Source organism: Grus americana, chromosome Z (assembly GCF_028858705.1).
Source record: "Grus americana isolate bGruAme1 chromosome Z, bGruAme1.mat, whole genome shotgun sequence".
In the NCBI taxonomy this organism is placed as follows: domain Eukaryota; kingdom Metazoa; phylum Chordata; class Aves; order Gruiformes; family Gruidae; genus Grus; species Grus americana.
In genome coordinates this window covers 60,159,114-60,172,920 of record NC_072891.1, presented here as the reverse complement: position 1 = coordinate 60,172,920, position 13,807 = coordinate 60,159,114, and the positions used below count along the sequence as shown (strand labels likewise).

At 37.2% G+C, this 13,807-nt stretch overlaps 1 protein-coding gene across 12 annotated transcripts in view; it reads right to left on the bottom strand.

Moving 5' to 3' along the window:
- Positions 1-2,550: 2,550 nt before the first annotated feature.
- The window catches only part of PAM (peptidylglycine alpha-amidating monooxygenase), a 150,988-nt gene continuing 139,731 nt past the window's right edge, over positions 2,551-13,807 (bottom strand). For 8 of the 12 annotated variants that reach the window (XM_054810720.1, XM_054810724.1, XM_054810716.1 and 5 more), the window contains 7 exons: positions 13,325-13,525; positions 10,478-10,596; positions 9,411-9,510; positions 7,984-8,037; positions 5,486-5,689; positions 3,901-3,957; positions 2,551-3,363 (listed from right to left, as the gene is read on the bottom strand). In XM_054810720.1, the coding sequence (XP_054666695.1) occupies positions 3,182-3,363; positions 3,901-3,957; positions 5,486-5,689; positions 7,984-8,037; positions 9,411-9,510; positions 10,478-10,596; positions 13,325-13,525 (917 nt within the window). In that variant the 3' untranslated portion in view covers positions 2,551-3,181. The remainder of the gene's footprint in view (positions 3,364-3,900; positions 3,958-5,485; positions 5,690-7,983; positions 8,038-9,410; positions 9,511-10,477; positions 10,597-13,324; positions 13,526-13,807) is intronic. The other 4 variants (XM_054810725.1, XM_054810722.1, XM_054810727.1 and 1 more) reach the window with 1 other exon arrangement.

The window sequence follows — 13,807 nt, the reverse complement described above, 5'->3', positions numbered from 1 at the left end:
TCCTGTCTTTGAAGTCTTGAAATGTGCAATTCCATGTTGTTCATTAAAAAGCATAGTCTTAACTGGGACAATTGCTGAAACTAAATGAAACACATGCACTCCAAATCCACTAGTTGAGATTGAATAACCAGTATTCAACATTTAATACATAAATAACAATATTAGCAAATAGAAACTGCTAGGGTAAAGGATGGTCTGCTGGCTTATTAAAACTTGAGCTATGATTACAGAAAACTTGTGTCTTCCTTTTTACATCGATTTTTCTATGGCAGTATGAAGTCCCTGGTGCATTGTTTTCATAAGGTGCAGCTTTAAAAAGACATAACATTCAGTGCCTCCCGGGAGGTTCAGAATTTCTGCCATTGTACCTGTGTGAAATTAAAGCATGCAACTTGAGGTGCTGAAGTTTGCTTGCCACTCAAAAGTAGTTGGTTGCCTGTCAATGTTGTTATCAAAGAATCACAGAATGGCTTGGGTTGGAACAGACCTTGATCATCTAGTCCAACCCCCTTGACAGGGGCAGGGACACCGTCCACTAGACCAGGTTGCCCAAAGCCTCATCCAACCTGGCCTTGGACATCTCCAAGAATGGGACATCCACAACTTCTCTGGGCAACCTGTTCCAGTGTCTGACCACCCTCATAGTAAAGAATTTCTTTGTAATATCCAATATAAATCTACCCTCTTTTAGTTTAAAACCATTACCCCTCATCCTATCCCTACAGACCTTGCTAAAAAGTCTGTCTTTCTTACAAGCCCACTTTAAGTATTCAAAGGCCAAAACGAGGTCTCCCTGGAGCCTTCTCTTTTCCAGGCTGAACAACCTCAACTATGTCAACCTTTCTTCACAGGAGAGCTGCTCTGATCGCTCTCATGGCCCTCCTCTGGACCTGTTCAAACAGGTCCATGTCTGTCTTTTGCTGGAGACCCCAGAGCTGGACACAGTACTCCAAGTGGGGTCTCACGAGAGTGGAGTTGAGGGGGAGAATCACCTCCCTCAACTTGCTGTTCACGCTTCTCTTTATGCAGCCCAAGATTATTGTAGAGACCAACCTCTGAATTCCAGAGAGCAGAGATTATGACTAACACTGAATTAATCTGTCTTAGCTTGTATGTGTAATTAAACTGCGTGCAGCTACTCCCCCCTCAACAAAGCAGTTTTTAATTGGAGGTAAGGATCAACTAAAGAAAAGGAGGAAGGAGGCAGCTGCATATTATCTTCATTGACCTAATACCATGGAAGCAGAGAACACCCAACATCAGATGGACATAATGTGAGCTATCCAAATGTTAGAAAAATATAACCTTACTGATGACTTCTGAGAAAAGCCTGTCACCTTTTAGAATGGATGCCATATACACTACCTATCATACCAGTGCCACCACAGTTCTCTTGTTGCTCTCATGGGAAACTTCCTGTAAACTAGTGACTTGTCATCTTTGCAGACAGCTTTAGAAGATCCTTCCCAACTACATTGTTTTTATTCATATACCAGGGCATCAAAGCCACAGCTAAATTTAATACTTTCTTTCAAATGCGAGACAGAAACAGGTAATTTTCCTTGTAACATTAGGAAAATAAAAATTAGCAGGAAAGGAAGTTAAGAGTACACACTAAATACCTACCACATGAAACTGAACCTGTACTCCAGTATTTTAGAAAGCTACCCTGGAGATTTTGCTACACTTGAGAAGAAACAACCTGTCAAGGATCTTCAGTTTTTGTTCCAGAAAAAGGATATTTATAAAATCTTGCTGGGTGAGGAAATCTTATCTTTTGCTCCACTATCATTATCACTATCATTACTCTTATTCCCTCAAAAAACACCTTGCAAAACCTGCCATCACAAGCCCAAAGCCTACTTTTCACATTCAACACCAGCAATAGCCTATTACAACACCTGCAATGACAATAATGAAAGCTGTTTCATAAAAACCTGCAGCAATTACAAGTGTGTACACTCTGCTCACAATACAGGTTTTAAAAGATTAGTCATGCTCTGATCCTCAAACTAGACTGATAAATCATCATGACATCACACAATGATTCACACTTCAGATGACTCATACAGCCAGGATAATTATCTAGCAGGTCTTCTGCAGTAAGTGGGCACATTATGGGACTGAGGACTCCTGCTGTATGAATGAAAAAGGAAGTGTGGAGAAACAAGAAAATCAGTACTACAAATCAGGTAGTATTAGATGCCTACCCTGACTAATTTGCATATTTAATTTGAGGCACATGTTTCCTCTTAGCTGTGACCACATTTTATTAGAGTAAATACCCTGAAGTTTTATAATACAAGTAATATTCCTCTTTAAATGTTTAAGCTTGGCTTTGTACATGTATGCAAATTATTACTCTTCAAAAAAAACCCCTTGTGACATAGCAAAATATTTTTCCAGCTCCCACAAAAATAGTACTTTTTCTCTGCTGGTAGGAGACATTGAAATTTTTACTGTATTAAGTGGTCTGTGTAACTTTTACAACAGTTGTACACAAAAAACTTAAAAGTATGCAAAAATTCCAAAGTACACTCTGACAGCCAATGCTCTGCGAATACTTTATTACACAAATTACATTCAGCTTCTGAAAATAGTGTTCTAACAGTGATACCATCTAAAAATAAGACATCCCAGAAACACATTGAGTTAGGAAGAAGAAAAAAAAAATTAAATAGACTTTTTTCTTTCCTTCAATGCAATATAATGTTAGTGATTTTAAAAAAATAGAAGAAGATTTAGCAGCTTCATTTTCTTCTGGCACTGTATTTTCTCTGTACTGCAACAGGTTAAAGACATTGAAGAGGAAAGGCACAAAACAGAAACTGGCAACTGAATAGTTATGAGAAAAATATTTTGATGAAGCAGATAGTAAGACTTATTTACAAGATCCCCAAATTGACATGAGAAAATACTACTGCTTTAAATCAGTTCTGCAATTAGAAGACTATTTGCTTTATTAAGATGTTTACATAAAAAACAACGGCACTGATATGGAACTTCCATACACTCCACTTAAACAGAACTAAAACCAAACAAAAATTAAAGGAACCAGTGTACAGCCCCACACAGACTAGTACAGTTCACAATTAAATACGCAAAATCTTAAACGTGCTTAAGGGAAAAGGAATCTGACATTCTGGGTTGAACTGTATAATGGAGAACTCAAAGGCTGGTCTCAGGGTGATGAAGGTGCTGGTAGGGGTGGAGGTCCTGAACACTCTTCCTCTGAATCTGTGCCATCATCTTCATCTTTTTCTTGATCGCTTCCTTCAGTGCTCAGTCGGTCAAACCCTTTTCGGCTGTAGCCTTTGCGACTTGCAAAGAAGTTCCCAAGGTTAAGGCCACCACTGCCTTTCCCTGTGGAAAGGAAAGGCTTGTCGTAAGGTTTGCTTTACTGTATGGGGGAATAAAAATGTATCTAATCATTCAACAATAGTGTGGAGTCTCCTTCCAGAAACTGTTTTTAAAGATCAGTACATGAGCCACAAAAGCTAAGTATAGAGATTATGAAAGATGAAGGAAATTCCTCTTTGAAGTAGAAGTTTAAAACTATTTTTTTCAGCATTCATTGTTTTATTAAGTCTTTATGCGGGCTATTTGTGTTCCCCCTGGTTTGCCCTTAGTTTCAAAGTGCTTCATTTCATTCACCAGATCCACAGATAACTTCTTATAACAGCCACTGCTCCCCTACTGGTAGTGACACATCCTCTTCAGCGGGCAGATAATAACGCAGTAAAGGTGTCATAAAAGACATTTCTACAAAACTCCTGAAGTTTGCCCCCGATTCTTCCTCTGAGAAAGCTCCATCATATCTGTTAATTCAACTACAAGTGAATACAGAAAAAACTCTCCAGTTACTGTGTTCTTAAAGGACCTTCAATGACTTAGACTTACCTCTAAGTCTGCCTAAAATTCTGCCTGAACTTGAATCAAGTTTGTGTTCCCCATCAGCTGAAAAATAAGGTAGATTTAAAAAATAAGCTAAAAATCATATCGTATGATTAAATAATTATCTGTATTTTCTGATACAAAGTACAGACATTCAACAAATTGATCAGCAGCTCTGAGAAGCAAAACCAATACTTTTCAGCTTTGTGATTAAGGTGAAATTAGAATTTCTAACAAAATTATCATACCACAGATATTCAGTTCATGCAAATTCAGCCATTAAGAAGATTTGCACGTAAGTTATTTCTGAGAATTTCATTCCCTCAACTGTTCACTTATGTTACTATGAAGAGTTTACAGGAAGGACAAGAAACTTGTAATTTATAATGTGCACAACTATTCTCCAGCAAGCTGCATAATACAGCTTCAGATTTGAAATGGTATAGTTTCCCTTCAGAGAAGGCTGGCTTTCTGGAAGATCTGTGAATTTCTTCATGTATTTTGTCTCCCCCCTCACAAACTATATCCTCCTCCCTGGTAACTCTTTCCATCCTCATCTGAAGAAAAAATAAATGCAATGACCAAACTGTCTTTTCCTATATACTACTCAGTCTCCATAAATCTGTGCAAGAAGTTCACTTTTATCAATGTAACTGTATCATGCTCTTTGACACCAAAAATTCAAGCACTGCTTGAATCCAAATAGAATGCAAAGATGCTATTATAATCATATCCATTAAAGGCAGTACTGCAGTAGTCTATAGTGTTAGCACATTTGATGTGCTAAACGTGTTGAACACAGAGTCATTAAGCTGCACACTGAAATCTTCAAATAAAATACACCCAATTCAGTTGCACAGCAATATTAGATAGCTGAATTACCTATTCTGCCAATAGTATGTCCTGGCCAGTGGCAGAACTGTTTTATTTGTCTATTCCATGTATGTTTTCTTCTCTTGATGAGAATATTTTGGTTTATGCCATAGAAAATAACAAGTGTCAAACTCCTACTGCAGTCTACCAGTTTCTCAAAAATAATGTTATTATATAATATGAATTAAGAACAAATTTACACAGCATTGTAAGTACCAATTAAAGCTCTCACAGCAATGGATGGGAGGTGTATTATGAAAACATGTCTGACTCACAAAATGCACTAGGTAGTAGTGAATAATAATATATAATCTCTTGTGAATGTTATATTTGCATTTTGCTTATACCTTTGTAATACCCACAGAGTCCTTTGTTCTCAACAATTTAAAGATCCCAAAATGAAAATGAAACTATGCTCAGAGTATTAAAATATGATAACACGAGTATATTCTAGTTGTTTCTGAGATACCAGTTTTCAGCTTGACACCAATTAAAGTTTTTAGATACATGTTCTGAAAAGGTGGCGGCTTGAGATGTAATATTAAAGGCATAGGGGGATGTAGTTGCTGTGTGCGTTCCAATTCTTAGTTTGCATGCAGCATCACAGTAACCGTTCACAAGGGTATAGGGACACTAAGCCTCTCTCTTCCTACCCTTGTCCCTCAGTGTTCAGAACTGGAACAATAAAAGCCTGATCTGTAGAGTTACTCATGGTTACCTCCATAGACAGTTGTCTTCCTCCACCGAATAAATGCTAAAATTGCCAGCAGGACAACAACAGGGATAATTAGAAGAGTTGTAATAAGAACAAAGGAAACTCCAGTGCTGGTCTGTCCAACCAAATGTTGTGTTTCCTGCTTCTTTAGAGGATCTGTTGATTCTGGGTTGTTTTTCAATCTGGCTTGTACAATTGTTTCTGATTCTTTAAAAAGAAGACAATTTCAATATGTAATCCATACGCATCAAGCAATGCAGAACAAGGCATTAAAGAAAATAACAAGCTAAAATACCTGAAGTGCTGAGTAACAAGGAAACAAAGACAAACACGGAGACATTTTTAGCTCTTGCTGATGTTATCCCAAACTTAAGCAGAGAGAGTCAGAATGATATCACTCACTAGCAAAGATACCCTCCCCTTTTCTTGAATGGGGAAAGGAGAGGTGTCAGGGAGAGTTTTGACTTAAAAAGCATTTATCATTTAAAATACAAGAAAATCACCAAAAGATCTATTCTTGCAAATAGGTGTGTGATGTAATATCAATTAAATATTTCCTTTTAATAATAACACTTCCACAAGAAATACAGAAATCCAGTATATGCTGTATTATCATAAACAAGAAGGAAAGCATTAAAAGTTCTTTTTAATAAACTTGCGATAAAGGGTTAAATTGTCAGAACTGCTACATCCTGTGAAAGAACTTTGGTGCTGTAAATCTGGAGAGCTTTTGAAAACTGCATCCGATCATTCCTGACTAATTTGTTACCTCTTCACCTACAAGCAGAAAAACAATTTCAGTAAAATCCTCTATGTTGTTTTGAGTGTGTATAAAAGATCATATGCTTTGAGCTAACTTTTAATGAGTAAAATAGTCTAGCTTTATATTTTAAAGTCTGACTTAACTGCATGTTTTAAGTGGCAGCTGCATCAGAAACACACTCTGAATCAACTCTATTTTGTTTCTGTATCAAACTTAAAATGACCTTCTATCCTGAAAGAATAGCAAATGCTTCGGTGTACACTTAACACTAATACAACGATAACAGTATCATTGTTATCACTAACACAAAGGTAACAATGATACAATGATAACATGCTGTCTGTTCAAGCAGTAGTTATAGCCAGGAGCAATTTTCCTCCACCATCTTGCCCATCTCTGGGCAAAGGTAGAGTTCTCCGCATGTTCTTCCCCACTTCACAGCAGTGCAAGCAACAACAACAGTCTGTCACCAGGAGGCTGTGAAAGTGTAGGCCACTCCTGTCCATTTATTAAGCAGAGGATGACACAAAGTCCACTGGCTATCTGTTTTCTTCAAAACGGAGTTGAAAGATGTTAATTTCAGTCTACATACCCTAAGGAGTTTCAGTGATGCTATTGTATTTTTCTCTGTAACGTTAGAAGTGTCAGCTAGCATAGTCTCTTCCTATAGTAAGCTGAAATGCATTAATATAAACCTAGATTTATTGTACTGCAGATGCTGTAATGCCAACGCTTCTCTTGAGTGCTTCAGAAACAGAGATAAAATAGAAGGATAACAGTTCTGGCAATAAGGATTTCATTGTTTTATAATGTCAGTCTACTTTATTCTATGTGCTTGCAATTGGCAGTTGGGATCTTAAGGGTACTTTTGTCTGTCTGCATATACATGGCTAAAGCAAACCACACAAGCTCTGAATTCAACCAAAGAAAAACCGTTAAGAATGTCTGAACATTTTATAAAGGTCTCTCCATAGCCTGGTACTGTTTTTCTGAAAGGGAAATGAACTTTTTCTTTTCAACATAAAAGACCTACATAACAGAATACTAATGGTTAAAATTACTTCTCATCTTCCTGAATTGCTATTTTACCCCTTTCAATCTCCTCTACGTGTATTTCTTTATCTCCTTATATTAGGTTTCTACATGTTTTTATTTTCCTTTTTTTTTTCCATGCAGATAAATTGAAAAAAAAAAAGAGAAAGCAATAAATCTGGGGAAATAAATCTAAATAGAAAAAAAATATTTTTCTTGCCATGTGGTGTGACTGACAAGGCTGTGTACTGAAAGACTATGCAGAAAGATAAAGCAACTGCCATTTCAAATAACCTTGTTTCAGTGGTTGAGGTTGCAGAGCAGGGGGGAGAGTGCTGGGGAGTAACTATCACAGTTATATTTCAGAGCTATTTCTGCACCTAAGGGAGCTGACACAGATAGCAATCTGGACCATAGCAGATGGTGGTATGGAATTAATCCATTAGTTAATTTTTTATCTTAGTGTCTGTGAAGCACTTGTGATCCCTGAAAATGAAATATTTAGATTGGCTGTAAAATAGCATCTACTAGGTAACACTGTTACAAGCTGCTTTCTTGTGCTTCCTATGTAGTCACTATATGAAATGATGGTGAAAAATAAACAATGAATGAAACTAGTTAGCATTTTTCCCTCTGACTTGGCATAAGCAGTCCTAGTCCATGTGAACATACTGGTTCCTTCATTTCCATTACAAATCAGACTAACCTTTTATTTCTTGTACCTCAATACCAGCCTTTTTAACTGACCGATGTTCCATTTCTGTAAAACAAAATTATTCTTCAGGACAACTGACATTTCAGAAAGACACTCGGTGACATTTTCGTGCTAGCTTTCTCAAATGTACAGTACAATCCTACAGTAAACAATCCCATCAGCACCTGAACTTCACCAAGGAGAGTCAATATAAACCATTCAATAGCTCACAAGGCCATGAAAAAAAAAAAAAAAAAAAAGAGCTTGGTTCATGAAAGGTGTTTGCAATAATTAACTCTTACGCCACAGAGAGATTTTTTTGGGCACATGCAAAGGTTCAGGGATTCCCAAAAAAATAAAACTGTTAATTATAATCAAAATCATGATGTATTAAAGGCTGGCTGAATCAGGGCCACTTAACTACTGCAGTTTTATACTGCAGCAAAAGCTAAAAAGAAAATTATATACAAGGACTTTCCTCATCTAACCTGTAAGCGATGAACAATTCTATTATTTTTTTGTTCTCGTGTTGCTTTGAATAAAAGCCTAAAAGTGTTCTTGTTCAGGTTACTACATGCGGAAGAAGTCTTATCCAGTCAGAATTACAATTTATCTGGTCCAGTTTCCTGTTCTTAACAGATACCCCAAAGGAAAACCCATGAAATATAAACAGACAAATATGGAATAACTGGCTTAGTCAGAAGTTCATTTATAACAGCAGACTCTTACTGGTTGACTAACATCCTGAAGCCTGAGGCTTTATCTCTCTCATACATATTTTATCCAATATAATGTAACAATGGATTATATCTTTATTCCTGTAAAATATCTAATCTTTCTCTGAATCCTATTAAATTGATGTCTGACTAATCAGGTCCCTCTCCCTGAAGTCAGGCTGCTTGGCTTGGGGGTTACTAGATTAAAGCTGAGAAGCGTTTCCACTTCACGGAAATAGGACTTCAAATTATACTAGGTTCATATTCTAATGTGAATACTCCCAAAGAAATTAATATAAATTTTAAGTTGACTTGCATTTTTACTTCAGCCTCTGAGAGTTTCCTGCATGATAACCTCAAAGGAAGCAGTTGACTTCTCAGCAAATGATACATTAAAATTACTAAGAGTCATGCTTTTGTTTAAGTAGGTACTGACATGACAAGGGATAGATCCACCATGAGACAAATGTGTTTTGATTCATCCTGCAACAAACGAACTAATGCACTCAGGCCTCTCCTTTGACAGAGCATGCAGCAATGCTGAAGAATTGTCTTTTAAAGAAAACTAAGCAGAAGCACACAACTTCTGCAGGCAGAGCTTTGTAACGTACTTAAATCTTCATCACTACACCACCAGGTTCTTTGCCAGTGGTACCAGGTAAGTGGTATTGATGTGAAGATAGAAAATGTGAAGTTGTGACATTAAGAACAAAAAGAACATACTTTCTGTGGATGCAAACTTCCACACTGCTCTGGCATGAACATCTCCAACAAATACTGTTTTATCTTCCGAAGCAACAACATCATGTGGCATCTCAAAGCTCTGTGAAGATAAGCAGTCACAAACAAGACAAGCAGGCCTCCTTAACCCTGAACTTGAGACTGGTCATATTCAGTCCTTAGGCTGGAAAATGCAGCAGGTGCTGGTGTGAAGGCCTAACATCAGTGAAGGCAGAGGAATTCCATTTCTATTGTATGTTTGCCTTCTCCAGGGATAACAACATGGAGATTATTAGATGTATTCATGATAAACAGTTTTTATATTTATAATATTTGTATTTATATTCTTGCATTCAATTTTATCCTGTGAAATATATATTTAAAAAAATCACGATCTTGGTTTCAAGCTCACATATTTAGTTTTTGTCAGAGTTTGTACGCAACACAGCTATTTGCTATGCTCAGAAAAAAGTAACTCTAATATTATTTAAAACCCGACTGCAAATAAGAGTATATGTGTTACCCAGAAATGGGAATCTTAATGTTCATTCTTTAGTCTAAGACAATATATGGAAACTTTTTTTTTTTAAAGAAACATAATTTTTATGTACAATACTGTATGAACAACATTTAGCTTTAACTTCCATACTAATCTTCTGTAAAGAAGGGATGTAACCGTACAGTTGAATTTTATTTCTGCTTAGGAATATACTCTATTTTTTGACATATTACTAGCATCTAAGTATATGAATCTTTCAAGTCATTCATTCTTCTCCTAAATTAGCTTTTAAGAACTGTCAGCAATAAACTAGGCTTATCCTGACTGAAGGTATTATCTGTAGGAATCATCTTGAGGGTAGTATAATTTCTGAATGTGTACCACATGTAGAAACTAAGACCCAAAATTCTAGTGTCTTTATTAAGTTAATATTATAAATAATTCCTTTTGAATACCTTACATTATAAAACATCTTATTTCCTGTAATAGTCTTATGAAAGTTGAAGTAGGATGTTACCAACATTCTCATAAATATAATTATATGCACCAGGCACTCTGTGCAATACTCTACCTTTCTAAGCGGAATGAAAGTATCAATTATTTCTGCAGTAGAGAAGTTCATCACAAATCCTTGCACCAGTTCTGCCTCTCCAGGATAAGGTTTTCCATTAACCGCAAAGAGGAGACCACCTGCAACATTAGATTTGCTTTTACAACCCACACATAGTAAACTACAGTGAAGAAGACTTGTAATAGTATAGATGAAAAAAGGCTGTCAGAGAGAGACAGACAGAAAGGTAACTCAATAGGAAATTGAATCACAGGAGGAAAGTTAAGTAAGGTACAACAGGTAAAAGTCTGGCATTTGAGAGATGCACACTTTGTTCAAATGAGAAGAACAAGCAAGGCAGTATTTTATAGACTAGTTAAATGTAAAAACAGTGTGAAAGGGTTAAAAAAAAAAATCTGAAGAATGCTTTGCTAAGGATGCTTGATCTGATAATGGAAAGCTCTTTAAATGCATGAAAAGCAGAAAGTCAGCTAGGGAATCAGTGGGACCACAAGAGGAAAAGGTGTGAAAGTGGGACTCAGGGATGAGGGACCTGCGGCAGAGAAGCTCAGTTTTTGTCAGTTTCTTCTGTTGAATATGTTGGGGAGATTCTGACAATTTTATTCCATAGAAAAGAGGTCAGAGGAGCCAGCCTAACTGGAAGGAGATACACAAAAGGTGTTAGACAAGTTCCAGGCTTGGATGGCATTCACTCAAATTCACAGGGAACTCAAATGTGAAATTACAGACCTCATGCCAAGCTGAGTAACTAGCACTGCAAATAGCCACTCCTCCAGAAGACTAGCAGATGGCCAAAGTAATGCCCATCCATAAAAAGGGCTCAAAAGGGTGCCTGGGAACTACACATCAAAAATTCTGGCTTCCATTCCCAGTAAGATGGTAGACTTCATAATGAAGAAGACGACACGGGTAAGTGTGGCCTGTGGGAAATAAGTTGGTATGCCTTCTCTATGGGGAAACTGTGGCTCACCTATGAATGGGGGGAAAAAGCACACAGGTACAGGAGATTCTGTAGACATACTTGGATTTTCAGAAAGCCTTTGACAATGTTGTGCATGAGAGGTTATTAAAGAATGTGAGTTGTTACAGGGCTGAATGAAATTAATGAACAGGAAGCAAAGAGCAGAGCTTAAGGGCAGAACTTATCATTTTTCAGGATAGAGAAGTCTGAGCAGTGCGATCCTGCAGAGATCAGAGCCAGAAACAATTTCATTCAACAGTCTTCATCAGTGACCTGAAGAATGGGGTGAACAGTGACATCTCCCAGTATGAGGAAGGTACTGAGTTCTGCGGAGTAGTCAAGAGCTTAATAATTTTGAAAAAGTCCAGAAAAACTTTTTATAAGAGTGAATGAGTTGTCAAACAGATGGCAGAAGAGCTTCAGCCAAGACAAATATAGAGTGATGGTTCTGTGAAAAAATAATCTAGGATCATGTGTATGTGATGGTTGGCTTAGAACTGGCAGCTACAACTCAGGAGAGAGCCATCACTGAAAGTTCTCTGAAATCTTTGGCTCCATGTACAGTGATAGCCAAAATTACAACAGAATGTTGGGCATCATCAGGAAGAGAATTAGGAATCAAGGGGACAGTTCTCCCACTATGCAAAAACTTAGCATGCCCACATCTTGAGTACTGAGTGCTGTTTTACTCTCTGCATCTCAAGAAGGTCCTAATGAAGTTAAAGATGCTTGAAGAGAAAGGCAACTACAATAGCAAGGGGCTAGAGCAATTAAATGGTATATGGGGAGAGACTAAGGTGGCTGGGGTTCTTTGATTTGGAGAGGAGAAGGCTAAGAGGCAGGAGATATGAGGAGTGTGGAACTGTTATTCACCAACTCCCAAAACAGTTGGATTGAGAAGTATTCAATGAAACTAGGTCACTTTTTTAAATTAAAAAAATGAAGTGGGTAGTGAATTTCTGGACACTGTACCTGCAGGAGGTCAAGAAGGCAGACAGTACAAACCAGTTAAAAATGGGATTAGGAAAACTCATGGGCAATAGGTCTATAGAAAGATACTGCGAAGAAAAGATCAGGAGCTACCTCCTAACACCCTTAAATAAAGTGCTTGTGGATGCATGGGGAGTAGGAGAGGAATGAACCACAAAATGCAGCCAGGCTTACACATTCTCCTTAGAATGCCTCACTTGCTGCCACTGTCAGAGACACAGCACTGGCCTATAGGTATGAGGTATCTCATCCAGTAGTGCACTTCCTATGTTACTGGCAGATGCAAGAGAAATAACTCTGATATTAAATTTGATATCAACTACAGAATCAGGAGCCTGACATGCTAAAATTCCTTGTCCAGTTCTTGACATTTACATTACCTTCAGTACCTGTATTAAAAATCTAACTAAAAAGCTTACTTACTACCGTAATTGTTAACCAGATTGTGCTATTAAAAACCACAACTTTTACAAACTGTTTGCTTTCAGATTTTTTGTTTTATGAAACCCAAAACTTTTCTTGATAGTTTGGAAGCTCTTTATTTTGCACTCTTCAATGAAGCTTGATATGAATATTTTAAAACATTATTATTAGCTAATTATTAAGTGTGCAGTCACTAGGAAGCAAACAAGATCATCTACTAGTTGCCATCACATTTTAGGGACTCTAACCAGTCATTTCTCAGAAGCAGAGGTTATATGCAAGCTTCCCTCATACCACAGATAGGAAAATAGGATAGTTCTAAAATTTTCCATTGCATCAGCTCTACTTTGAAAGAGAACAAATATCTGGCCTAAGATAATAAGATAGCACTGTTCATGAAGTAACACCATGTACTGTGACATACTGACATAAAGTGACTACTTGAAATTTGAGTAACAGGGAAAAAAGATTACCTGGAACATATGAAACTGCAAACAACTCTCTTCCAAATGATTTGTGCTTGATCTCTCTTGTGAACTCCCCAGTCTCCAACCTGAAGCACTGAATTCGACCATTCTCCCTGTCTGCAACACATAGTTGACCGAAGTCGGGGATCAGGGCTAAGCTGTGAGGGATATGAAACTGTCCAGGTCTAGCTGTGCCTAAAGAAGTCTCTGCAATACAAAATATCCAGGTTTATGTTTAAGTACACAATGAAACTAATCAGTTTTGGTTAGAAACAGCAATATGTCACATACTGCAATACAACCTTCAGAAAAGAATAAAGTCAGCTTGCTTTCTTCTAGAGGTTTTACTCGTATAGGTAGGTAAACCGAGCTAGTCTTTTGTGTTGTCTTTGTAAATTCTGAATGCATGCATTTTCTATTTCTCTATAATATTTGGCATAGTTTAATGCCTGATACAGAAATCTGAGTCAGGGAGAAATGTAATTACTC